This window comes from Astyanax mexicanus, chromosome 3 (assembly GCF_023375975.1).
Source record: "Astyanax mexicanus isolate ESR-SI-001 chromosome 3, AstMex3_surface, whole genome shotgun sequence".
NCBI lineage: Eukaryota > Metazoa > Chordata > Actinopteri > Characiformes > Acestrorhamphidae > Astyanax > Astyanax mexicanus.
The window spans coordinates 35589157-35616248 of record NC_064410.1 but is presented as its reverse complement, the minus strand read 5'-3'; the positions used below and the strand labels follow the sequence as shown (position 1 = coordinate 35616248).

The 27092-nt window shown below is 36.7% G+C and overlaps 1 protein-coding gene across 2 annotated transcripts; it reads left to right on the top strand.

The window, feature by feature from the left end:
• Window positions 1-490: 490 nt before the first annotated feature.
• On the top strand, window positions 491-26209 carry umad1 (UBAP1-MVB12-associated (UMA) domain containing 1). Of its 2 annotated transcripts, XM_015602235.3 has the most exons (4): window positions 491-708; window positions 933-1018; window positions 13225-13310; window positions 23306-26209. In XM_015602235.3, the coding sequence occupies exons 2-4, from the start codon at window positions 937-939 to the stop codon at window positions 23582-23584; spliced, it is 447 nt and encodes a 148-aa protein (XP_015457721.1). In that variant the 5' UTR covers window positions 491-708; window positions 933-936; the 3' UTR covers window positions 23585-26209. The 2 variants fall into 2 exon arrangements, with proteins under 2 accessions (XP_015457721.1, XP_015457722.1); XM_015602236.3 differs by lacking the exons at window positions 491-708; window positions 933-1018 and adding an exon at window positions 11176-11507.
• Window positions 26210-27092: the final 883 nt, after the last annotated feature.

The following is a 27092-nucleotide window of genomic DNA, read 5'->3' as shown; positions in this document are numbered from 1 at the left end:
TCTCAACTGCTATTTACATGCAGGTTGTGTAATGCGCCCAATAAAATCTTTAAGGAATTATCATGAAAAACGTGAAAACATATTTAAAAATGTTGGTCGGCGCATGCGCACTGTCCTAAACAAGCACATATCGATGGGTAGCAAAACTCGACAGAACACCGTTTCAGTATTTTAGTTCCTACCAGGAACTAAAAAAACGTTCGTAATGTGGTCTAGGTTAATATTTTTTTAGTTTTTTTCATCTATACAATTGTAATGAAAAATAAATTACAATAATTAAGTTATTTGGAAATAATCACACTATATATTTACTAAATGTTTTTTTTTTGTTTCGTTGAAAGCTAAATATTTTCTAATATAAATATTTTAGTTTTAGACATTTTAAATATATATTAAATTATACATAAGTATCATGTGTATTTAACATCAATATTAGAGTAAATCATTTTTTTTTTTTATCCAGCCTCTCCGGGCTCTGTTTCCAGTCGGACTGTAAAATTGAAGAGTCGGAGCAGCTGGATGTAAACAGAAAAAAAAACTTCAACAACTTTTTAAGCTGTAAACTTGCCGTAAAATGCGAAAATATTAAAATGAAGGGATAGAGAGTGTCAGCGGAGTGACTGTATCAGTCTGTTAGAGTTATATCAGTTTAATTAGTTAGACCAGGTTCGTGTTTTTCTGTAGTTAAAGGAATCAGAGCGGTTCTGGGTGAGTGTTGAATGTCATGGTGTCGTGTTTGTTTGTTCTCACTGTGTGTTAGTTCTCTTTAAATCCTGTTAAACTCAGTGTTTTACTCTAGTTTATGTCGTAAAACGGTGCAGTTGTACTGATATAAATGAGCTCATGTGTTTGATTATCCTCTGTTTAGCAGACATAGCTAACAGTGGCTAAGCTCACTTGTTAACCTGACTCTCTTTCTGTTTCGGTTTTAGGAAGATGTTGAGTTTCTTCGGGTTTAAGAAAGACTCGACGAAAAAGTCTCCGACCGAGAAAGATTCAGATGGGTTCGTTATTATTGGTGAGTTTTATAGTTTAAGGACTGGTTCAGAATTGAAACAATAAAAGTCGGCCGTGTGCTGTAAAATGAGATTTCTGGAAAGGAAGTGACTCATTTTTCAGTTTTATTTTTTTTTTGTCAGGAAGGATGTTGAAAAAACACTTATATAAAAAGCTCAAAGGGGACTAAATGTTAATGTGAATTATTAAAAAAATCGCAACTGAATAAAAAAAAGTACGTATTTTTGCCCAGTCGATAAAATAATAAATACATTGCTTAAATCCGATTTTTTGCTCAGATCGGATGCGCACATCGATACGTGTATAAACATCGCCTTCTTCACCAACAACAAAAAAACGACATATTTGAGTGACGGCTCGTAGCTTTATTAAGGTGAAATAGATGCGTTAGCAGCCCATATATGTGAAGAATATTTTGCTCAAGTAGAGAGCAAATAGCTCATCTGAAGAACATGCTCAGGTCGAGGATGTAAAAAAAGGCCAGTGGTTTGCTTTTGCTGTTTTTGCAGCTATAGATGCACAGCTGCACCTAGAGATGTGTGGGAACGAGAGAGAAGCACGTAGCGCATGCTTAAAAGCATAAAGACGCATGAATTCCGATTTTACCGTTCACATTCATGCCACATGTTCACGAATCGGATACGTATCCGATTTAGGACCACATATACAACTGACTCAGTTGACTGATTTGGCACATTCACACAGCCATGAACGGCTACATTCTCATTACCAGGTTGAAGTGACACAAATCAGATTTTTTTGCTCAGTGTGGCTCAGATCTGATTTTTTCATGGCTGTGTGAACATGCCAAATCCATTTTTTTTTTCAAATCAGATTTGAGTCACTTCAGCCTAGCAATGTGAAAGTAGCCTAAGTATTATAAGTTAAACACAATTATGTGAACATTTAACCTATCTAATTACTACACACCTAAAAATAACTTGCTTACAATTGATAATGTGTGACTAGTTTCTCACTGGAGTGTATATCAGAAAAAAGGTTGTAGAAAGAAAGAGAAACACACTGTTAGGTTTCCTCTCTGGTGCAGTTAGGGCTGGAAGTTGAATTGAATTAACGTGATTAATCTAAGTACTGTTTTAAAATGTGTTAATTTACATATAGAAGCTGTTGTTTTACAAAAACAATAATTTCAGTATAAAAGAACCAGTCTGATTTAGGGTAAATCTACAATTTTTGTACAGTTGCATATAGTTTTTATTACTTAGTTGGGCTATATAAAACTGTTAACAATAAGTAAATTATTTGTATAGGTCAAAAAGCTGTACTATTGCCATAAATCATTATATCTGAAGTGATGCTAAAATATTATGTTAGATAAAATGACAAAACATGCAATGAAGATGTCCTTTAGCTATTTAAGTTATTTTTTGGATGTTAATGTAAAGATTTTATAAAAAATAACTAAACTACATAAATACAAAATAACATTTACCTGTCACAATAATTACATTATTAACATCCCAATCATTTTTTTCTCACCTTAATACTACATGTGTGTACTTACTAAGGAGGTCCCATTATTGTGACTGAGCCAGTTTGTTCACTTTATTTTTAAATAGTTTTATTTTAATTAAATGACTATGTAAACAAATATGTAGACAGTTTTTGTCCCATTTCTGAGCATTTGTAATTATTAAAACTCCATTGCTCTTTAAAAGGGTATAATTGCATTATTATGCTATTTTCATATCATTTAAAAAAAAATGCATTAAATGGTCATATATTGAGTGATATTGTTTATAGCAGCGTCCAAATCTAGATATTTTTTCTGACTTGTATTTTTATCAGTTTTCCAAGGTGTAACAAGGGGAAACAAAAAGACACAAAATGGATTTAAAGCTGCTTACAGGCTACAGTAATATCTAAACTTTTCTTATATCAATGATTTATGGTACTCCAACATAAAAGCAACAATAATTAATAAAACGGTACAAATATTAACAGTGAAATAGGACTTAATAGGCGTTTCACATTCAAACTTCAATCTTCAATCTTCTATATACCTCTATAGAAGCCACAGTTTTTGTACAATTTTCCAAACATAGTTATTGTGATAGACCTAGTAGCAGTTTTTAAGAAAAAACACAGCAACGGCTGTTACTTAAGATTTTTATAGGATAAAAAACTACAGTAGTAGTTCACTCCTTATGTTTTGGCTTCTGTATATAAGTAGTATTGTAGAAGTTGTTATTAAATACAAGAACAAAAATATATTTAATGTATATTTTTGAATGGTAGACTATATATCTAACTACCGGTATAGTTTGCTTTGTATGCTTGTCTGACAGGGTTACTTGAGGAAAAGGCAGCACAAACACAGGTCTCTAGTTTCATGTTATCCCCACCTGGGTAAGCTGGGCAGGTCCCCCCTTAGGAATACAGTTATACATCAGTGATACACACTTGCCATAAGAGGGCAACACAGTAGTGCTTTGTGCTTCAGCAGAGAATCTGCTGCCCATTGTTGTAACTCAACGCTGCAAATGAAAGGAGATAAGGCAACGTTTGGATTTTCTCAGTGCTTGCACTTGGAGAGCCTGTTCTCCTTCCTGATCTATTACTGTATGTCCTTCACCCCGTTTTCTATATAGGCCGCTGCAGAAATCTCACATTTCCTTCAGGGTTCAGAATCAGGGCAGTCCCAGCATATGAAACACTGTAAATACACCAGTGTTTCAAGCCTTCTTACTAAATCATCACTGAAGCTCAGCGTATTTTCCTGAAATCCAAAGCTCGGAGTAATGAAAATGTTGATTATGGGGTCGGGTCTCCAACTATTCCGGGCCCCTCTCTGCAGAAAGAGTGGCATAATTTTCTTTTCATCCTGCGGCTTTAGGCCTGACTGCTCGGCGTGGAGCAGACACAGCTGGCCGGGGGTCCGTTTGTGTCTTTTGGCTGGGGAGCCAACAGGATTGAGAACCAGCAGCTTTCTCCCACATGAAGGCAACATACTAACTTGGTCCACAGGCATTTTGGGGCCTGTTTTTCCAGACACAGATTAAACCCAACCTTGGGCTAAATTATGCTGTGTCTAGTGGGTCTCTACTAAATGTTTCTTTCTAGTCTAACACCCAGACATTGTTGTCATGGTTTAAATGGGCTGGTCTGGTAAATATGGCTGTGGAAAATGCAACAACAGCTTAACTAATGCTTCCATCTTATGTTTAGGCCTGTCTCACACTTTTACTTCTAAATTAAATTAGAATGCTTTCCTAGTTTGTGTATGAAAAATTAAATAATGATACATTTTAAATATAGTATCTGTCAAGAATATAAATATGGTAAATTTAATCTGTTTGTATCATACTTAATTTATTATATTATTTGGAATAAACACACAGATTTCACCTATCAGAATGTCCAAGTTCCGAGTAGGAAATTTTAACTGGAATGTACCCAAAGATCAGATTTCCTACTTTAAAAGTCACAAGAGCATTACCAACCCTGAGTTCACTACTTCTCATCAACAACAGTAAACGAAATAGTATTACACAGTTTATTAGCACTTCTATCTATTTGTGTTTCATTAAATTACACCGACACATATTAATGTCTGTCTGTGGACATGTTTTGAAGGCAATTAGATGTGCAAAATATCTTCAGCTAGTATCTAGCAGCTAACATAACTTAGGACAATGCAAAAAATAGTATAAAACTTGGGACATAATCAGTGAGGCATATTTTGACTGGATTTGCAATAAAACAGTATTGTAGTAAATGCAGGAACACAAACCAAAGCGGTATGCGTGGATGATTAATGTGCCTTTTTTAAAGAGAGCTCAGACACCGTGTACCTCCTGTGATTCCGGCAAGGATGAAACCGAAACTTCACATGAAGTAATGCTTTTTTTTGTGATTATGTGTCATTTACACAGAGCAAACTGTTCAGACAAATTTCAGATACAGATATATGTATTTGGGACACTTTCACATCCTGTGTGCATGTAGCCTAAATGTCTATGTGTGGCCACTACATACACTCGTGATCAAATCGACAAAGACTACTTACTGCTGCACTTTAAACATGTCCTAGCAAATATGAGATGTAGATAGAAGTTGCAGATAATGGTAAGAACATTTGCTGTTTGATGTGATTCCTATGAATTTCAATAATTGCATTTATGTCCCTTTTTATTTCCATTTATTTGCCTCAACCGATAAAAGCACACCCAATACGTGTTTTGCATGTTGTGAAGTAAACATATGATTGTGAAAGATAACGACTGTGAAAACCAATAGTAGGCAGTCTAAATTTGTGTGGCAGTTGTGTAATAATTGTGATCATCCTTACTGTGTTCATGCTTGTGCCATATGGACAAAAGTGTGTGGACACCTGCTCTGCTAAAATTGATTCCACAATGTTAATTGTGGGAGTGTAACCATCTGTGCTTCATTAGTAGCCTCTAGTCTGCATGGAACATTGCTTTGAGATTTTGATTGCATTCACTCATGAGAGTAACAAGATCTTAGGTACTGATGTTGGGTCATTAGGTCAGGAAGGCCGGTCAGACAGCCCAATGCTGGGGTACTATATAACTTTATACTTACCGTGGAAAGTTGAGAAAGCAAAAACATTCAAGGCAATTTACTGCACCAGATTTTTGAGGCTAACTCAAACTTCTAAGTTTAGGAAAAAAAAACAGAAAGTGATGCCAACTTAAACTCTTTAGTACAGACAATTCATTTTTCATATGCATAAAAACGTTATTATTAAGTCTCACTAACTTAAAAATTCACTTTGTTTTGTTGGCCTATGTATATGTCTTATTGTCAGTCATGTAAGCTTGTGGTAATGCAAAAACAACCAGCTGGACCCAGTCAGCAAAAAGTCACATTGAGCAATACAAAATACAGTAACTCACTGTTATAGCCTTTAACACTGAGGCAAGGCTGTAGTTAACTATTATATAACACGTATATAAATCCCAGAAGAGAGGCAGCAGTAGCATGTGGAGAATGACTACACACTGATGGTGAGTGAGAGATGGGAAGACATGTCCAATATGCTTATAGCGTGACCAATATCAGGTGAAACCCCTGCATAATTGCTCAGTAGACCCTGTTTAACTATCAAGTCAAACTGAGCATGTGCAGTAGTGCAGAGTAGTTGGCTTGGCCCCAACTAGGGTTCAACTACAATTTGTAACTTTTGTCAACACAGATTATTTAGTTAGACCAACTTCTAACAAGAAATTAATGATGTAAGTTGAGGCAATTAATTTGCTATAGTTTACGGTGCAATTCAATATTTCATGTTCAGCTGACCTAAAAATCACATTAAGGAGATCAATTTTAAGGAGATCATTTTTTTATTTTTATACAGTGTGCTTGTTGTTGGACATGGTGTCTTTTTGAGCCCTTTAGTAGATGCTTCACAGCATCCTGTTCTATTGGGCATTATACAAGCTATGTGGCGTGAGTTCAACTAAACATCTGTGTCAGCAATGGTTGCACTCTAAATCAGCTGAATCTACTTACTATAAAGAGGGTCGCAGTCAATCACTGGCCTTGTTTTGCACTTTTTTTTATGCCACACATTTCCTAATTCAAGTTGCTGCATGTATTATAACTCAGTGCTTTTCTGCAAGGTTTAAAGTATCATATTCTCAGAACACTGTAGCTGTGAATTCTTTTAAAGATGAACAGAACTGCACTACTTTCATTAACTGTAAACTATCAGGCTAATGGTATGTAGGTCAAACCCGAACGTATATTTCAACTGGGTTTAATGTGCCACAAAATAACAGCCAGGATGACTGCTTGCCTCTGTCAGGCTAAGAGAGGCAAGCCGATTCCAGATCTCCTGCTGTGAAAGGAGAGAGATATTCAGGTAGAGGGCAGCAATTAATGGAATACGATCAGGACGGAGGGAGTGGAAGTCTGGAAAAAAGGTTTTCCTTGTGCTTCTCAGTTCCACCTACAGCGTGTTATTTAGGGGGCAGTCCGCTGTGAAATCCCTTTAGGGTGAGAAATAAAGAAAGCAAGCAGGAAAGGACAGCTAACCACGTGTTTGTTAGAGGTCGTAGACTCACCAGCGTGGCTCAGTTTCAGATTACATTTAACCCTGGATTGGTGCTCTGAGGAAACGTGTCTGATTCAGGAACAGAGCTTGAAGAGAATCCTCTTTGTCCTCCTGTGCAGCTATACAACAAATGCTTCTGTGCAATTTACACTACATCCTTGCACTTTGTCAGGAAAAGCATTTAGACTTTCAGCTAATCTTTAAACTTTATTACAATATTGGCATTTGCAATACTGATATTGCAGAAGTGTTCTGTGTGTAAATGAGGAACTGACCTATTACATAGTCCTTCTTTTTTCCATCAGCGTTTTCTCACCAGTTTAGTCATTTAGTGACACTACCTAGAACTTCCCTTTTATAAGACTATCATGTGTTTCCTTATTTAAACCTAGATCTTTACACATCACATTGCCAAAAAAAATAATTCAGCTAAATTTTAATTACACGAAAAACAGTTTCTTGCAATAATTTACTAATTTTATTTGATTGTAGGTAGTATGAACACAAGACATTTTATGTTTTAGGTGTTACTAATTTATCCTATTTCTCTTACAAGCACATCTTAAGATGTGGAACAGTACTGGGTTTACAATCACATTTTCCATTTCAAAAATCTGCACACATTCTCTGATAAAAACAGGTTAGGACCCTCCTTTTCTGCAGCCATGCCTCTGTTTTGTGTGCAGTATTGTCTAGTTGAAAGATACAAGGGCGTCCCTGAAAAAGGAGTGGTCTTGAAAGCAACATATGTTGTGCTAAGATCTCAATGTACTTTTTCTTCAGATCCTGGCGTTTGGACTTCTTGTTCATAACAGAATGGATTGTCTTTTTCATCTTTGGTCCGAAGTTCATGGCATCCATTTATTCAAAAAAAAAAAAAAAAGTCTGAAATTCTAATTCTTCAGATCACAAAACAAATTTTCAATATGTGTTGGTCAATTCCAAGCCTAGAAAAATAGATGGAGATTTTAGACATAGTTAAAATAAAGCTTTTTTTTTTTTGTACAGTAGAGTTTTAAGTGGAATATGTGTAATAACTTTGTATTAAAGGTCTCCTTCCTCTAAAATCCACTTGTTTTTGTTCTTTGTAAAATACAGTAGGTCTCTTTTTGAGTTGTATATGTGGCTATCCCTGGGGTGGATTTTTACTTTACGGACCTGGACTACCCACATTCGTGTGTTAAGTAAGTTTACATAGGATCTCCGGTGGATTTCGTGTTTTACAGAGACTCTAAGAATTGGTCACTGGCTGAAGTGCACTTAGCAGGGCATTACACATGTTGTAAAGTAACATATGACATTGCAAATTTATTAGTGGTAAAATGTCTTTATTTTAAGTAAAGCCTCACAGTGCTGTTAGCCAATTAGAGGTGATATTTTGGTGAGCAAGAGCTGAAATCCGATCGTTTTTCCCTGCCCACTCCTCCACCGGACTTAAGCAGCATTATACCTGATCACGTTTTTTTCACAAAAAACAGCTCATCTGGCATTTAATCATACTAGAGACCACAACTAGACATTTTAAAATGAATGAAAAAACGATGGAACTTTATGGAGGTTTGCCAAGTCAAATGCTTAGAAGCTGTTTAAATGTGTAAAATACTGCTATACGGATATTTATTGGGTAAACATGTAATCTAGTGTGTTTTGGCACTTTTGGAGAGACAAACCAAGTTAAGTATTTCTGCTCCCAGCACTTTTGTAGTGCAGTGCTACTTTTTATAATAGACGTTGTTGATCTATTGTATTGAACTAATCAATGCAGCCATAGTGTGTGCCCCTATTAATCTGACACAGTCTTAATAGGCCTATATTACTAGTTGTCATTTTTGCTAATGTTATTTTTTATTTCCTTAGTGATAATCTTTTGAAATTTCAATAGCAAAATTGTAAAAGAAAAACATCTCACTTTGATGTTTGTGCTTTAATACGGTTTAGCCTCAAAGGCTGCTCTGTGTACAGGATCTGCAGCTGACGTTTTTAAGAGGAAAGACTCTTAAAGACCAACACAAAGTGCTGGTGAAGTCGTGAGCAGCTGTGCCTCTTCTGAGGTTTCATATGTGTATTCCTCCCTAGATCCCCTCCACCCCAAAACCAAATGAAATTTGAGGGTTTGGATTTTAGCCAGTTAAACAGTCCCTTGAAGGCGTGAGTGTATTTCCAAAACAGAGCATGTTTGATTACTGTGAATATGATGATCTGAAAACAGAGCTGCAACTGAATTTTCACACTTTACTCTGTAACTGTGAAGTCGATGCTGAAGTGTGCATGCTGCCTACTAACTGAAGAGCCATGATGTAAGACTGGTGACATTATGTGTCGCTGAAAAGCTTCTGAGAGAGTCCTCTGGAACTTCCATGGCACTACACGCAGTGTGCATAGGGTTAAGTGGATTAACTCAGTGACCCAAGCAGGACATTTGACCCTGTTCCCGGTCAGCATTGCTGTTCCTACTGAAGACTAAATATTTAGATGCCCTGAGCAAGAGAAAGTTTCGGCAACTTTTAATGCAGCTTTTTTTCATAAAACAACAGCAGTTATGCCTATGCTTATGTGTTTAATCGGTTGTTCCTCTCTATCTTTTTTCCTCTCTCTCTCTCTTTAGAAGAGTTTACAATACAGCGGAGGATAAACAGCGTGCCATGTAAGAAGCACGGCCGCTGCGTTCTCTGTGGTTGTGGTCCGAAACGAAGCTATGTTAAATGTGCTGACAGGATGTAAAGGGGAGAGTATAGACTGAGCTTACTTTACATTGCATTATTTATCTGTGCAGCAGATAACGTTCTCTTGGGGCTTTAACAAGTTTATAGTAGGAGTCTAACGATGCACTCATGATTCAATATATAAAAAATAAATAAATAAATACATTTGACTGACAGAAAATAAAGAGACCTTTACTCCTTTCCTTTCCTTTAAGTGTATAAACAAAGGTAACTGCTCCCTGTACTGTTCTAAGCAGTAAACAAACTACGGTGCTGTTTTATTTCTCAATTAAACATTGGTTTACATTGGCAAACTAGAGTGAAATTATCATTGTCTTAGTGGACAGTAACAAAGAAAATATAATTTGTTACTCTACTTAAATAGGTTTTTGATTAATTTGTTTTTATTTTAATTTGACATTTAAAATCTGTATTTAAAATTCAATCATCTTACTTTTCACTCCACTTCATTATTGGAAATTTGTTATTGCACTTGGCTAAATGTCGTCTATCCTGGCCTAGAAGACAAAACTTGTAAACTGGCCATGGTGAGCTCCTCCATCCCCCCCCCCCCCCCATAGTGAAAAAACGCGCTTATGTGATTGGCTTCAGTCAAAAATGACTGACAAATCCTCCACCCTTTGCTTACGCCCACTGGTTCTTTGGCCTGCGCTAGCAGAATTTGTGAAATCTTGTGTTCAAACATTATGCAAATGCATAACATTTCATAAACACAACATGAAATCATTTGTTCCCACCATGCACATCATGTTTTTCATCACAAAGCATTGTGCAAAGATTCTTTGTTAAACCTTTAGTTTGTTATATAAAAAAATGCTTTTGCTGCAGATTATGTAAGCTGGATTGTGGAGAGAAAATGGAGACTCTAAAATCTGTGCCTGCTTTTCTAAATGTGGCTGACAGGAAGGGCATAGCTGGATATAAAGAGGCAGAGAGAATCATTTACAGAAACTTCAAAGCACTGCATCTATAACCTGAAAGAATAAAAACTTATGAATCTGAGTGAGGAAATTAATTTAATATTTTCTAAAACTTTTATAATTGCAGTGTAAAACCCTGCGTGTAGTATAGTTTTACAGTGTGCAGATGTGATGCATGACTTGCATTGTTTTGCCCCACCTCACGTTGTTTGCTCCATCCTGATGTGACTGAGGAAATGAGCATCTAATCCTGGAACATCATTAAGCCCTTTGCTCTGTATTGGGGAAGGCGCTCGGGTCCTGAGGCTCATCCGTGGAGCTTTTTGCTCGGGTTTGCCTCCATGGATACCGGAGAGTCTAGTGAGTCTGCTGGTGGAGAGATGTTTTGGTGAACACAAACTCACCAGAGATAATTGCTGTATTGTAAGCAGTGGGTTGAGTCACGGTGTATGTAGACCCTAGAGGATAGTGTCTGCCTGGGAAAATCCAGACAGAGATGAAATCAACTGAACGAAGGACAGAATTTAGACTTCAGATTTTTCCGGTCTTGGCCTTGCAGAGTAAAACCATGTCTGTACAGACACAGAGGACGTGTTTCACTGCACTGAGAAAAGTATTTACAAGAAGACGTTCCAGATGATTTTAAGTCATATATATTTTTGAGTCTGCAGAGGTTCGTGTGTACGTGGGTGGTGTAGAATTTCCAGTCCCTCTGACAGCAGTGTGCTGGTGGAATGGGAAATTTTTCCTTGGCAGTCCGGAAGTGTTGCAGTGTTCCGTTAGCTGCCAACAAGAATTTTGTCCGTAAGTACGCAGGAGAACTAATGCGGGATAAGCCATTAATGTGATCAGATAACCATTTGTTAAGCACAGATAATCCACACTGTTGACCTGGTTGCAGAAGGAAAATATATCTGCTGTTGTTGTGAATGGCTGGAGATTTTTTTAAATTATGTAAATTATTATAGAAGAGTTTAAAAAGATTTTTTTTGTTTATAAAGGTAAGTCATTTTGCTGACTTGAGAAAATGCTGAAATATTAATGTTATTGCTGGATATTTAGCTATTATTTACCTGAACCACTGCAATATTTCCAGAACCTGCCTGTGTTAAAAACATGTGTTGTAGTGTAATCCAGGACACACAACTCACTGCTAAATTATCTGTTAGTTGCATAATATGAAAAAATATATATTTATATATATATATTACATTTATTTATATATATATATATATATATATTTCCGCATATTACGATTCTAATATGCCTAGCAGTGTATAAAAATATATTTAAAAATATATATTCAGTAACCTGAATCAAAACTGCTTTTTTAATTGAATTAATTTATGTCCCTTATCATATTACACACTAAGACAGCATTCTTCCTATGACCTGGGGTGTGCCATATCGTATTGTATGCGATAATATTGCCAACATTTTTGAATATCGTTAACAATATTAGACCCTGAAGTATTGTGCCTTATCACCCACCCCTAATTATCACATCAGGGTACTACTTTATTGCCGTTTTTAGCAAAGGAAAAAAATTACACTGTTCTCATTTTCTATTATATATCTACTAGAGACAGATTGTATCTGTCTATTATCATTTATTTTACTTTAATATGGATATATGGAGATTTTTGGAGTGTGTTATTAGTATCATGACATTCTGGATCATTGACTTCTGTTACAAATCTTATCATTAACATATCATATGGTATGCAATAATCCTATTTTATTTTCATTTTGTTGCAGTAGTGTATTCTTTTTTTTTTTTTTTATTAAATGTTTTGTCATATCGCCAAGAGTATCGTTATCGTGAAAATACCATTAAATATCGTGATATTATTTTAGGGCCATGATGCCCACTTCTAGTGTTGACTTTATGCTCTAGCAGGTGAAAACAAAGATTTAGGGTATGTCAGTGTGTCTTTGCTATAGTAGGCTTGAAATGTGCAAAAAGGCATGTACTAATTCTCTTAATTAATTAATTTAGGGTGTAACGTGAAATAAACCAGTCAGTGTGCTCTGACTTTCAATGGTGCATTGTTCGTTTATGTAAAACAAGTCCCCCACGCGTTTTACGTACTTGTGTTGGACATGTGCGTGTGTTAACAATTTACTTCCAAAATAGCAATGTAAGTCTGTGGCGCACCTGTGTTTTCTGTTGCCAAGATATCAATACGGCAAAAATTAATCAGCTCACACCTCACTTCTAGACCACCATGCTCAACTGCAGAGACATATTCATAAGCACAGTTGTTATTTACACGACACAGGTGCAAGGCCCACAGATATACATGCTTTACGCAGAGTGTAAAATAGAGCCCATAATGTTAACCAATATTAGTGTCACACTATTATTAAGAGAACATAATCTAGCTTAACTTGCTTATCATAATTGCAGAGGGTAGTATCATGTTGCTTTATTAAGTGCTGAAGTTCTTTAACCAAGTGACAGTGATTTTGTTTTTTTACATCTTTCTGTAAATAACCAGTGTTATAATTTGCTTTACAGGACAGACGTCCGAGGAACAGAGGCAAAAAATGCAGCGCACAAGCACTGTATATCCATCCAGCAGTGTTATTGTGCAACCATCAAAGGTGAGTTCCCTCCTATAATTTTTAACTTCATTAATATTTATTTAATGATTTGCAAAAAAATATTGAACGTACTAAAAATAGCTGTTCACAATTTATTACTTCTTGGGTCTGGTGTAGGGTCCTTTGGGTGCCAATTAACATTTTATGAATTCGGCTCAAATGTTTAATACATCCTGGGATGTTTAATCCATTCGGGAATATTAGCTATTCTACAGCATTGTGTACATTGGGCTTTTTTTTATTCATTTTACTGCAAACAGTGTTTAGACTGTCTGTTCATTTTTTAGGAGGTTGTTCTCCTGATTTTGCTTTGTTTCATCAGGTGATTTATTACAGGACTAAACTTGGCTAGTCCATAGAACATGTTTTCGTTAAACTAGACTGGATATTTGTACTTTAAACACAGTCAAGTTTAGCTGATATACAGAGTAATAAGTGACATATCTCGTATTTGTTTTGGCTCAAAAGAAAATTAAGAAAATTGTGTATGCCTTGACTATATGCCACGAACCCTCGGTTTAGAGCTTGGAGTAATTAATTCATTTGTGGTCTTTGAGTTAGGAGTGCACAATATGGACCAAATCTCATATTGTAATACATTGCTATTGTGTTGCAATTGTATTATGTTGTCTTTGTCATTTTGCATGTTAGATGTTAGATTATTTGGAAAGCTCAGGAGACAGAATTTAGTCTTACAACTTTTATATAATCCAGTATGTGCTAGAAAGAGACTCATTAGACAGAGACACCACTAAAGGGCATGATTTACACATGCATTTCTGGACAAGCTGAGGGATACAGAACTGACAGCTGAAGTAAATGAAGCATGTAGACTGCCATTACAGATTTTAAAGAAAAATGACTTGCTTGTTCACCAGAGTTACGTAGTGCAGTAATCATCATAAATGCCAAAGCTGGAGTGACCATGATGGAGCCATAATTCTCCTGTTTACAAGTTAGTTTACCATCACAGTGACTTTTTAGGCTATATAATGTAAAAAAACACATATAATGCTGCTTTTGTATGCAAATATTAGGCATATATATTATAATGTTATTATATGTAGGGATACTGGTAAAAACATTTGGGATGAAGTGGGTTCCAATTACTGCATAGAGTCCCTAATGTAAAGCATACAGGAAATCAGCCTGCATTTTTTGACCAATTTTACTTAAATCACTTTAAAAACACTCACAGACTGCTTAAGATATTCATATATTAAAATAAAAAATATATATATATATGTATAATTTAACAGCATGCTTGCATTTTCAAGCCTTTTGAAGTATCAGTATCATTAAAACCAGTAGAGCTGAAACTAATAACACACCATCCTAAATGTGCCGTTTCTCTGGCATAATCAAATTAATAAAGGAAGCAGCAGGAAGCCATGATTACGATGTTCTTACACTTCTTGGCAAATTCACCAGAGCTGGGATCAGTGGTTCTGCGGGGAGCAGAACAGAAAAAAAGGCTTTGAAGACTCTCTCTCTCTCTCTCTCTCTCTCTCTCTCTCTCTCTCTCTCTCTCTTTCTTTCTCTATCTCTCCTTCTCTCTCTCTGTTCCTTTCTCTATTCTGCTGGTCTGGCTAGGCTCTCGCACTGCTGTGTGGATGGCAGGTGCTGGGTGGCTGGACTCAGGGGCCAACACATGCCGCTGTCATTCGCCACGCTGCTCTCTGCACTGTGTCTCCGACCATATGGCTGATGAAAGACGGGCCCTCGCTGGGCTTTGACTTTTTATACTATAGGGTTTCATTACAGCCTCCGACATTGTGCAAATTAGAAGCTTTTAATCATAGACTGGACGTGACAGAGCAGGTGTTTGTTTCTGTGTGAGTGTGTGTAGGTGTGTGTTTGTGTGTAAAATAGAGAGGCTGAGATCTGCTGGATCTGCTTGGCAGCAAGGCCCTGAGTAAGCATAACAGATTGCTCTATGATCTGTTTTCCACAGGAAGACATGTGGGAGGGAAAAAAAAAAGAGATAAATAACGGCAGATTTTCGTCACTTAAGTCACAAATTAACACATTGAAGAAAAATAATAAACCTTAAATGGTGTTTTTGTATCCTACTGATCGTATACTTTTTAGCACCTTCATGTTACTTGTGAAGATTTGACTTAATAGACAGACAGGGAGACAAATAGATAGATAGATAGATAGATAGATAGATAGATAGATAGATAGATAGATAGACAAATCTATTATCCTTATCCTACTACTACACACGTTTGATAAACTCAAACGTTAAGGAGTCCATAATGAACTATAATAGTGTGGTAATAGTGAGGTGTTATCAAAGTTACACAGTGCAGTTGTTGGCACTCATATTGTCCCCATTACAAGTCAGTCAGTGTTCTCATACAGAGTTCCCCAATGGTGGAACATACTACCTTCCACTACCAGAGCAGGAGAATCTCTCGCTATCTTTAATAAACTCCAGAAGACAGAGCTCCTCAAAGAGCACTTACTCTCCTAACACCTCTAACTAACTACCTTCCACTACCAGATCAGAAGAATCTCTCACTATCTTTAAGAAACTCCTGAAGACAGAGCTCTTCAAAGAGCACTTACTCTCCTAACACCTCTAACTACCTTCCACTACCAGATCAGGAGAATCTCTCACTATCTTTAAGAAACTCCTGAAGACAGAGCTCTTCAAAGAGCACTTACTCTCCTAACACCTCTAACTAACTACCTTCCACTACCAGATCAGGAGAATCTCTCACTATCTTTAAGAAACTCCTGAAGACAGAGCTCTTCAAAGAGCACTTACTCTTCTAACACCTCTAACTAACTACCTTCCACTACCAGATCAGGAGAATCTCTCACTATCTTTAAGAAACTCCTAAAGACAGAGCTCTTCAAAGAGCACTTACTCTTTATTTAACACCTCTAACAAACTAACTACTTCTAACCTCATTTCCTTCTTCCCCTTCTCTACTCCTCTATTCCATTATTTCCCTTTGACCTCCTTTAGATGTTTTTACCTTTAAACATCTATTACTTTTGTATTTTACTATTGTAAGTCGCTTTGGACAAAAGCGTCTGCCAAATGTAATGTAATGTAATGTAATGTTAGTTTATATACTAGTATAAACATTTATGATGACGGGCTTGCAAAATTCTGGGCTTCCAAGTTTTTAAGATTAAAGATTTAAAGTTAGAAATACGATTGTAATTGTGAAGTAAAATTAAGATCATGCTAAACTATATGTGCTTGTGTTCATTGCTGACATACAGCTGCATCATGAACGTAAGAGTTCACACTTGTCCATGTGGTGTGTGTGTTACTTGCCAAATTTGCCTACAGATTTGCATCAGATTTCTGTCATTTGTATGAATTCTACCAGTCAGGTATTAAGGAGCAGTAAAGTCACTCTGCTGAAGTACAGCGTTATACAGTTTCAGTGAAGTTTCTCCAGCACCGAGGCTGGAGCAGTATTAGCATTAGCCGCTAACCACAGCGCTAGCTCTTTTGCATTCAGAGGTGAATATATCGGACTGTTGCCTGCATGTTTACCATGTTAAAACAAGCTACTTTGGGTAAACCACTAGCTGATAGCACCATGGGTTACCAGTACACTCAGGGTTCCTCAGCGTAGCAGTGTGGAGCAACATTTACTAGTGCTAAGCTCTGCTAACCACGGCTAGCACTGCTGCTAACCGCGCAAATACTTGGACTTCTAAGCTTACTTTAAATAAACAGAAGCACTTCGCTCACCCATATGAACAGTTTTCAGGATTTAAATCTGTGTAGATTAATATATAATCCCTCTTTGACTTTGAAAGAAAATGTTTTTAAGAATTGCAGTTTTGTTTTCTTGATTGGGTTTTATCATCAGAATAATTAATTGCTTAGATGATACTGAGTACACTGGCATGTTGCATGGGCAGATTAAGAATGACTAGCCTAGCACAGGATGTTTTCTTTTTTACTCTCCTTTGTCCCAGTTCTTCTGGAGAGAATGTTACATAATGGAGCACAAACTGTAGACTCTTGTGGTAGTATTATGTATGTAGTGGTGTGTGACAGCCCCGGAGGAATACACTGCCTCCTTTAATTGCAGGATAATGAACATTTCCTGCTACATATTCTTCTCATCCTGATTTGTATTTGACCTCAATTTCTTACAGCTTAAAATCTGTCTTTTGCAGAGCTGCATATGCCTGAGGGGGACTTAAGCCATTAACAGCATTAACCCCAGTCCCCAGTGTAAACAGACATGCAGCATTATGTAATGCATATATATCTTTTACATGTTAAATGGACAGCAACTGGAAATCAGTTGAATTCCTCAGTAAGCTGAGACACAATAGCTGGCCAGCTGCCCTGGATGACTTGGTCCCTTGTGGCATTAGTCTGTTAGGACATGTTAGAACATGTTTCTGGACAATCTCTGTTTGTCACCCTAATAGGCACATTTGTAATTAAATTAATGTAGTACTGGTGACTTATTTTAGAAAGCTTTGCACAATGTCATCCTAAATGAGTGTAGGGAAAAGTGTACCCTGGCACAAAGGGGAACTCCAAAATGCTGCTCAATTAAATTTAATTAAATTCAATGTACACAGTCTTGGTTCTTGGTACACAGTGGGTTAGATGTGTAAGTCACAGTAGGTCCTATCAGTTACATATTTGGCTGTTAATTTTGTATGCCATAAGCCCTATCTACATGGGCTTAGTTTCTCAGGGGGACGTCTGTGAAAAAAAATTCACACTTCTACTCAGTGATAAAACTCTTGAATCCAGACTGCAATTTAAAAAACAGGAGGTTCAGTACATTTTTTGGCTTTCTCAGTTATAGGACATCGTGTTCAGTAGCTCCTCCATTTTCAGTCGCTGTTGTGTTTATGTGGATCTCCATGGAAATGCACACCAAAAGTGGACAAATAGCTATTTTAAATAGATAATTCAGCCTGTAATTTTCTTAGAAGACGTCTGAGAAAAACACTTACATGGTCGTCCCCTGAGAAACTAATCCCATCAGGATAGGACTATAATCAAACTAGGGCTAAAACCTTGCACTGCTATCTAACGGTCAGGGTTATGGTTATCAATTATTAGTAGCAATTGACTGACACCAATCTGACATGCAAACTAATTATTAAAAATCAATAGTGTTTTTTAAAAATGTTCTACAGGCCATGTGTGCTACAGAACATTAACATTAATCCAATCACACATGTACCTGATCAATCTTTACCACAAATCAGACAGTATTTCTGTAAATTCCACCCACACAAAATTGTGCAATAAATAGTTGCAATAAATACAGTACAAGTCAAAAGTTTGGACATTCCTTCTCATTCTTTTTTTCCTCCTACATTTGTAAACTAGTACAGTGGTCATTCAGACTATAAATGAACACATAAGGAATATAGATTAAAACATTACTCTGATGGGACTATTCACTGTTTACCAACTCTACCTCTTCACAACTTTACAACTGATGCGCTCAAACACATTAAGAGCAAAAAAAATCAGTAAGTAATTAACTCTTGACAAGTTCAGCACAGCTGTTAACTGAAAGCTACTGCAGGTGACTAGCTCATAAAGCTAAATAATATGCAAAGCTATCATCTAAGCAAGAGGTGCTACTTTGAAGAATTTAAAATATAAAATGTATTCTGGTGTGTTTAACACTTTTTGGTTACATTTGTTTATGTTTTTTTCTTCATAGTTTGTATGACTTTAGTATTAAAGATTTTAAATGAATGAAAAAAAAAAACTGAGTTTAAGACATGTCCATACCTTTGACTGGTAGTGTATCTAAAAACCTAATAGGGGTAACAGATTCACATCGGTTGGGAAAGCCCTGCTGCAATCTGCCAAGTGACTACTGGTTGTTGCCACATTGCTTTGCTCCTTACTTGCATGCAGGTAAATGTTGGCAACTTTGTTACATCGCTAAATCAGCCTACTTGGCATCGTGTTCTATCACCAGAAGTCGGCCATTCTTATTGAAATTTAATTTCCTCTGACCAATGTGTTGCCTAGCATTTGATGTCCACTGCCAGTGATAACATGGAGTGAGTAATTAGAGGGAGAAAGGTCATACTACCCACCCAAAAAGAGTAAGCTCAGTGTGGCCAGCAGCACTGAAACTCCCCCTCTGGAGATTTTCTCAGTTATTGTCCCTGGTTATTTTTGCTTAATTTTTTTTTATCAATAGTCTAATAGTCATTCCCTTCTGTGTCATAAATGATGTATTTTTGTGAAATACATGTCATATTCAGAGAAACCACATGTTGAAAAGCACATCTGCACAGTTCCTGCCTGTGCTGCCGAAGTTAGCAGCAAACGTCTTTAAAGTCAGAGACGGCACCCAGGCACTTCCTTCCTTAGGATGTTGCAGGGCTCTGTACCACGAAACCTCATCCACTAGCCTTCCACTCTGAGACCTGCAGCAGGATTTATCAGCTCGTTTCATGATCACACTGATTAAAAGACCAGATATTTGTTTAAACTGGGACAGGGCTGATCTAAATAATGAATCGTACTCTGTGAGAAGCCTGAAAAGACTTCTGACCTACATTGGACAATGTAAATCACTCTGGCTCATTGCTTCCTGACAAAACCACAGAGGTTTCTCACATAGTAATGTATCGGGGGTGTAATGATTCACAGATTTTAGATTTGGGTTCAGTATGATTATTTGTTATGTCAGAAGATCAGAAAAATGAGAAGATATTTCAGTTTCTATCTATCTATCTATCTATCTATCTATCTATCTATCTATCTATCTATCTCTATCTATCTATCTCTATCTATCTCTATCTATCTCTATCTATCTATCTCTATCTATCTCTATCTATCTCTATCTATCTATCTATCTATCTATCTATCTATCTATCTATCTATCTATCTATCTATCTATCTATCTATCTATCTATCTATCTATCTATCTATTATATATAGAGAATTCCTGACATGGTATGTTAGTATGTGAATGCTTGTTGTTTTATTAGTACATTTACTATTATAAAAAAAAAAAAAAAAAACATTTTTAAAGTATTTATAAGATTTCAGATTTTATGTTATGCAGCTTTCCCCTATAACGTGTAACGATGCACTCTGCTCACTATTTGTTTAACGATTCATTCTTCATGATTTTTTTCTTTTTACTGATATTTGGAACACATTTAGAATACAATTTTTTTTGTATTATTATTTCTTACCTTTAGAGACAATGCCAAATGCTCATTGTTTACAGCCCTGATAATTTTCATAATTTTCCTTTATAAATCATTGGTTGTAATATGTGATAAAACATGTGATAAAGAAATAGAGTATAAATCAGGATTTAATGGGTTTATCTGATCTGATAACTCAGGCCAGCATTGCCTTGGGCATGTTTACAGGTAAACACTAGAATGCTTATTACAGCAGCTTCTGTGAACAATAAAGAGTCCTGTTTGGCCTCTTTTTCTTTAGTTTTCTTTTTTTTTATCACTTGAGTGAAACACTGACCTGGGCACCTACTAAATCTGATTAATTTTGGTTCATTGTGGTTGAGATTATATTTGTAGAACCACTGTGATGTTCACATTTCTAACCTTATTAATCAGTATTGATTAATCCGATTTGCCTAGCATTATGGTTCAAATTCATATATATATATATAGAACTTATCTCAACATAAAATCTTAAAATGCAGTTGCAAAGACATCAAAAATGTTATGATGAAACTGGCTCTCATCAGGACTGCCCCATTTGCTGCACATGTTAAGTTTAGTTACCAGCCTCAAAAACAGCAAGTTAACAGCACCACAGATATGAATGCTTTACAGAGTATTTTGGTTTGTTTAACACTTGTAATTTATCACCTGTTTTATTATGTGTTCCTTCATAGTTGGGATGACTTCAGTATTCATTTACTCAATGGAAGATAAAAGCATTCAATGAGAAGATATACTGCATATATCCATAAAAAATTAGTTATTATGACCGGCCTCAAATCTGATTTAAAAAGATTGGACTTGCACTTGCACAAATTCTGATTTGTGTCACATTAAGGTATGAAGTCAGACTTAACGCCTATATTTTTACAATTTCTTTTATAGCTCAAAGCAAGAACTGCACTTCCTTATTTTTGGTCTGGTCAAACCCTCAGAGCTTGGCCTTTTTAAAAATAGTCTGTTGTTACATCACAGCACTTCGAAGAAAAGTCACAATTCACAAATAGTAATGGATAATAGGCCTCCAGCAGAAAAGCGTGATCATTATAATCATTAATGGGGACAATTATAGAAGAAGGTCAGTACATAATTGTGTTGTTTACTTAATACATAAGTGGTTTGTATTACTGTTTTATGTTTGGATGATACAGTCTGTAAAAAAATGGCCATGTGTGATACAGTGCAGGACTGAATGGAATACTGCTACCACCAGCCCTTCTTCCCACATTTTTCACTCCTGTTCTTAGGCTACATTCAGACAGCAGCCAAACTGGTCTAAATACACTTTCCTCAACAAATGTTATGTTTAAGTCTGTTTGCACAATTCGTATTATTAATCCATCTTTGGTTTGTGTCCTTGTTGTCCATGTTAAACAGTTTTCAGCCCTTTATATTTTTTTTTACCCTGTGACCACATCCTCCATGATTGCTCATTTCTGCAGAATGAGTGTTTGCCATGTAAGCCTTTTAATATAACTTGAATAGAGACATCGCCCTAAATATTAATGATATGTGTTATCTCACTATCCTGCTATTGAAAACCTCACTGATGTTGTCCATTTTCCCTTTTTCTCAGTGAATGTCGAGTAGGAATGTTCAGACTTGCAGATATTTATCAGATTTTAATTCCACATGTAACCAAAGTCAGAGTAAAAATAATGATTGATTTTGTTTTTGCTGTTCCACTGCCATACAGACAACATCTATGTCACATATGACATATACGGTCTGATTTTGGACAGTGTTACCTTCTTTGTGTGAACATAGGCTTTGACTTTACTTGTAAGTTGCCAAGGTTTACTTTATCTTCACATTTCTCCTGTATTTTAACGGTTGTTAGTGACACTGATATACAAGTCTGTATATTTCTGCTGACACAGATAATTTTTTTTTTATATAAATAAACATTATTGGCTGATACCAATCTAGGAACATAATACAGGAAGATAATAAATCCTGCACCTATGATCTGGGGTTACAGATATAGCCCCTCCCCTATGCTGTACTCTCTCACTCAATCACTATTACCTGCACGGCACTAGTAACCTCCTACACCTAACAGTGCGCGTCCACTAGCACTTTTCTTCAACGCAGGTCGCCGTGCCGGATCTCTCGCCTCGCCGCGTGTGGGTGTGTCTGTGACGTTTTTAAATTCAAATGAATCAACAGATGTAGTCAATTATAAGTTTAAGATTTTACAATTACAACACATTACACCTAACCTTCCCTTCACAAATACACTACTGCCACTATTAGAGCTTAAAACTCCAGTCCGGCCCGAGGAAATTGATGGACATCCTGGCCCAACCCGGCCTAAGTTCGGGTCGAGTTCGGGCAAAGAATATAAGCTCTAGCCACTATGACATAAGCTCTTTACAGGGGTCAACAGGTCATCAGGTTTCACTGAATTAGGCCCATATTACCTTCAGAAAGCTCAGCAGTGAATTCTGGCTCACTGCATAGAACATTTACATGATTACAAAACCTTGACACCACAATTCCAATCTAACATATCTTCTTTAAAAACTACTATGCTTTAAAATGAGAATCTAAAACTAGGCTATGATGCTTGGACTAGTTAAAAATACAACCCACGAAAACAAAACACAAAACTGGCATCAAATCACACAGTATGAATGTGTGTTGTTTTAGGTTAGATTTATTTCACTGTCAGATCAGATTCTTTTCTTCCTTAGTATCCAATACAGCACTTGTGACTTTTTCAAGATAGAAGAAACTGAAGGATTCATATTATTTTGATTAGTTGATTAATTGACTAACAAGCAATTTCTTTCTATTATTTGTTTCTACAGTCATCAAATGCAGGTGTGAGCAGAGCTACAGAAGCTGTCCAGTCTGTTCCAGTGGTGCCAGCTTCTAAAGCCTCTACAGAACCACAGAGCACAGAAGCGGCACCGGCTCTTCCAGAGCTTCTGGGAGATATACCATTTACCCTAGCACCACATGTCCTGGCCATGCAGTCCGGCCTGCCCTTCATCCCAGAGTTCATCCTGCCTCGAGACATCAACGAAAACCTGGCCAGCTTCTGCTATGACTTTACTCTGGAAAACTCAGTCCTCTATGAGCCATGATCTACCCATGAACTGTGACCGCGACATCAGTGAAGTGCCCATCAGCCTTAGCCTCAGATTTACTGGTTACTTGCTAAAAAGGCTACTGTAGCAAGCAGTACTGCAGGTCTGAATCATGCACTTAATATGTCTTATAGAAAGTTGCTTATGTGGTTTCTGTTACTGTATCACACATACTGTTATCTATAATAATATATCTGTGTCAGAAACCACATAAGCAAGTTCAATAGATAGATTACTGAACAACTCAATATTTTCGGTCTGCAGTTAGTGCCATGGTAATTGGTGGGGTAGAAGCTTTCATTTCTTTTTAGCAGCATTAGCTTTGTAGCTCCAGTGTAAACAAACAACCGATCTGAAGGGATTTGAGGGACAATGTGATTATTTATACTCAGACTTTAAAAAATGAGAGGTCTCTTTTTGGATGATTTAAACCTTTGGAGGTAAAAAAAACAAGTATACGATACCAAGTTCTAATAGCAAGAGTGTTCTTCTCTATGTACTCAGGATTTTTCGAGTTAAGTAGTAGCTACAGTTTATTGAACTTTTAAAACATGGCATGATATTGTTTAAAAAAAAAGAACTTCTGTACCATTAAATGGTAAAGATGTCAACAGTTAGAATAGTTTGGCGTGAAATGCTCTGTTCCAGGGAAACTTAGTCAGAATTATTCAAAGTGTGAGAACTGGAGATATCTGTATGAAAAAAAAGGCTGTGAATAACGCTGATGGTTTTAAGAAAGGTTGTGTCTAAAATGTATTGTTCAATGCAATTCATTGTGGCTCACTTGCACATTTACACAGCAGGTAAAGTGATCCAAATCCAATCTTTTTTTAATGTAACCTACAATATATTTGACATATTTCTGATTTAGGCCACATTCACCTGATGTGTGAATGCAACCCTACGGTATGTGTGCAATAGCTCTTAAGCCTTGATGCATCTTTTTCATTTCAGTGGAGAGATGCCGCATGCCTCGGTGCATGCTGGGTTGCATTGTGCCGAATGCAGCCTCGCAATCCAGCCAAAATTTTAGCAGAGCTCAACTTTATTCAAATAAATCTAGCCGTCAGACTGCATCCAGCCAATCGGGAGGAGTAGGGTGCGACCTCGCACACATACGAGCTTCTCACACACAGAACAGGTGCCTTTCAACCTCATTAGAGAAGCTGAAAATGAAATATGGAATAGATTGCAGTCAGCTTGATTAAAAACTACTTCACTTCTGTTCTGCTTCATTTGAATCCTATAATGTCACTCACAAACACACCCATGTGGCGAGCAGAGATATCCGGCAGGGTGGATTTCGTGGGGAAAATAGCGCTAGTGGCCACGTACCGTTATTCTCGCACTCACTTGTGCATGCCTAGCAGCATACAAATGTTCCACAAGGGGGTTCGGTTAGCAGTGCTTGTTTTAGTCATGAAGATCCATATTTCCCATTATTCCCACCATAACTATAAACGGAAATGTAAATAAATGTACATTCTTTGTAACAAACACACCAAATTTCACACCAAACTTATTCTAAATTACTTGGCTGTGTCAAAAGTGTTGAAGAAACATGAAGAAATTCTGACAATAATAAACTAATCTGAATTTTCACTTTATTTATTTATACTGCATGAAAAAGCTATGTGCAATATATGGACTGTTTAAATTTCAGGTGTTCAAAGACACTATACTGTAACACATGCTTACAAACATCTTTACTGTTAATAATGTTACAGACCCTTTTGCAAGGTTTGACATATTTTTTCTTTCTTTTCAGCTCACTGTTGATTCATGTATTGTCACGTTTCAGATCTGGTTGTCTTTATCACAGGAACCTATCAGTAATCTCTTGCAGGAAATTAGAAAAAAGATGTGAGGTCTTAATAATAAATATATGTTATGTGAGATTTTGAAGGCCTTATTGTAACTCTTTTGAATAAGAATTTCTGCTTTCCATGAATTATTGCCTGTGTATATTTTTTTCCACTCTGGGTGTTTGGCCTCACACTGTCATTGTTTACTGTGGATATTTTATGTCTTTGTTTATGTGTACATGTGTTTTGAATTACAAAGGAGTATTTGTTTTGGACTCAGCATTTTTCCTCACTCTTCACTTTTTATCAAGAATTGCAGTGGTGTTTATTTTTGTGGAATCCAGAGGTTATTAAACCAGTACACATTTTCACTCGACCCCATCTCACAACACCTAAGGACAAAGCGTGCAAAATTATGAGTCAAGCAAAAATGTGGACTGTCTGGAGGGCCTTGAAGATGGGTTAGAGAACCACGGTACCGCACCGAGGCATTCTGGTGTGACTGGCTGGGTGTCAATGGTATGCATGCTGCTATTTACAAGTTACCCTCATGGAAAATGAGCAACAAAGGAGTCGTATAGGTTTTTAAATGCTTCAAAGCTGTATTTGTGGTGTCTCTTATTCCTGTATATCAGCCTACTTCTTTGTGGTTTGAGCATGAGCTCTCACTGTTTGCTGTACGAAACTGAAACAGTCTTTTTTTTTTATTATGTTGAATTATGATATGTTGTGTCGTGTATAGTTTGTAAACCCTGAATTATTTTCTTCTAGAACCTACTTTAATGAAGTTACATAAAGAACTGATATTGCAGTAGGACTTGCTGGTTATTGTGTTTGTTTTTCTTTGAGTTTGGATTCACAAAAAAAAAAAATTGCACGTAATGGCTGTAAAATTGTTATTATATTATATAGTATTCTATTCGTACACATGTCTATGACCACAGTACCCTAGTGCCAATTTTACACATCATAGCACTCCCTCTTACGTATTATTGCTTTTGGTATCCTTTCTTATGACTTTGCTCCTGTCTCTTAGGATGCAAAAAAGACTAAAATCAACCAGAAATGTGTGTGCCAAAAATACGTCCTTCACCCAGTCATCACCTTCTCCACCTGCTGTTAAACACTTACATCCTATTTTTAACAAGCTTTCCACACGAGCATGCTTTAATTGAATCTTTACACAATAAAACAGTTCAGTTAACTTGTAATAAGTATGAACTGAATCTATCCACAGAGTCAGTAGGAGTGTAGCCATCGCTCATGGCATAACAAAAAGTCTTTTGCATAGCAACTGTGAATGTCATTATATTCTTAAATGCAATTTTTAGAAATGTGGCACAGCTATCTTAAGTTTTCCCCCACCATTAGGAGATCTCAGCACAATCTTTTCCTCAGACTGTTAACCCACCCACTCAATTGCAATGCACCCGACATGATGATGGTAAGGACAAGTACATGCCTTCTCTGATAAGTGTCAGACACTGATTCTTTTTGAGCTGATACATCAGCTAACAAGTGCCTGATAAGACCAGCATCACATGTAGTGATGAGGAGAGAGCATGGCCAATTATGCCCTCTCAGACTTCGGCTGCTGATGGCAAAGCAGCATGACCCAGGATTTGAACTTGTGATCCTCAGGCCATGGTGACACGTGGAGTCTTTGCAGCTACATAGAGCCCTAAACTGTGTAATACACT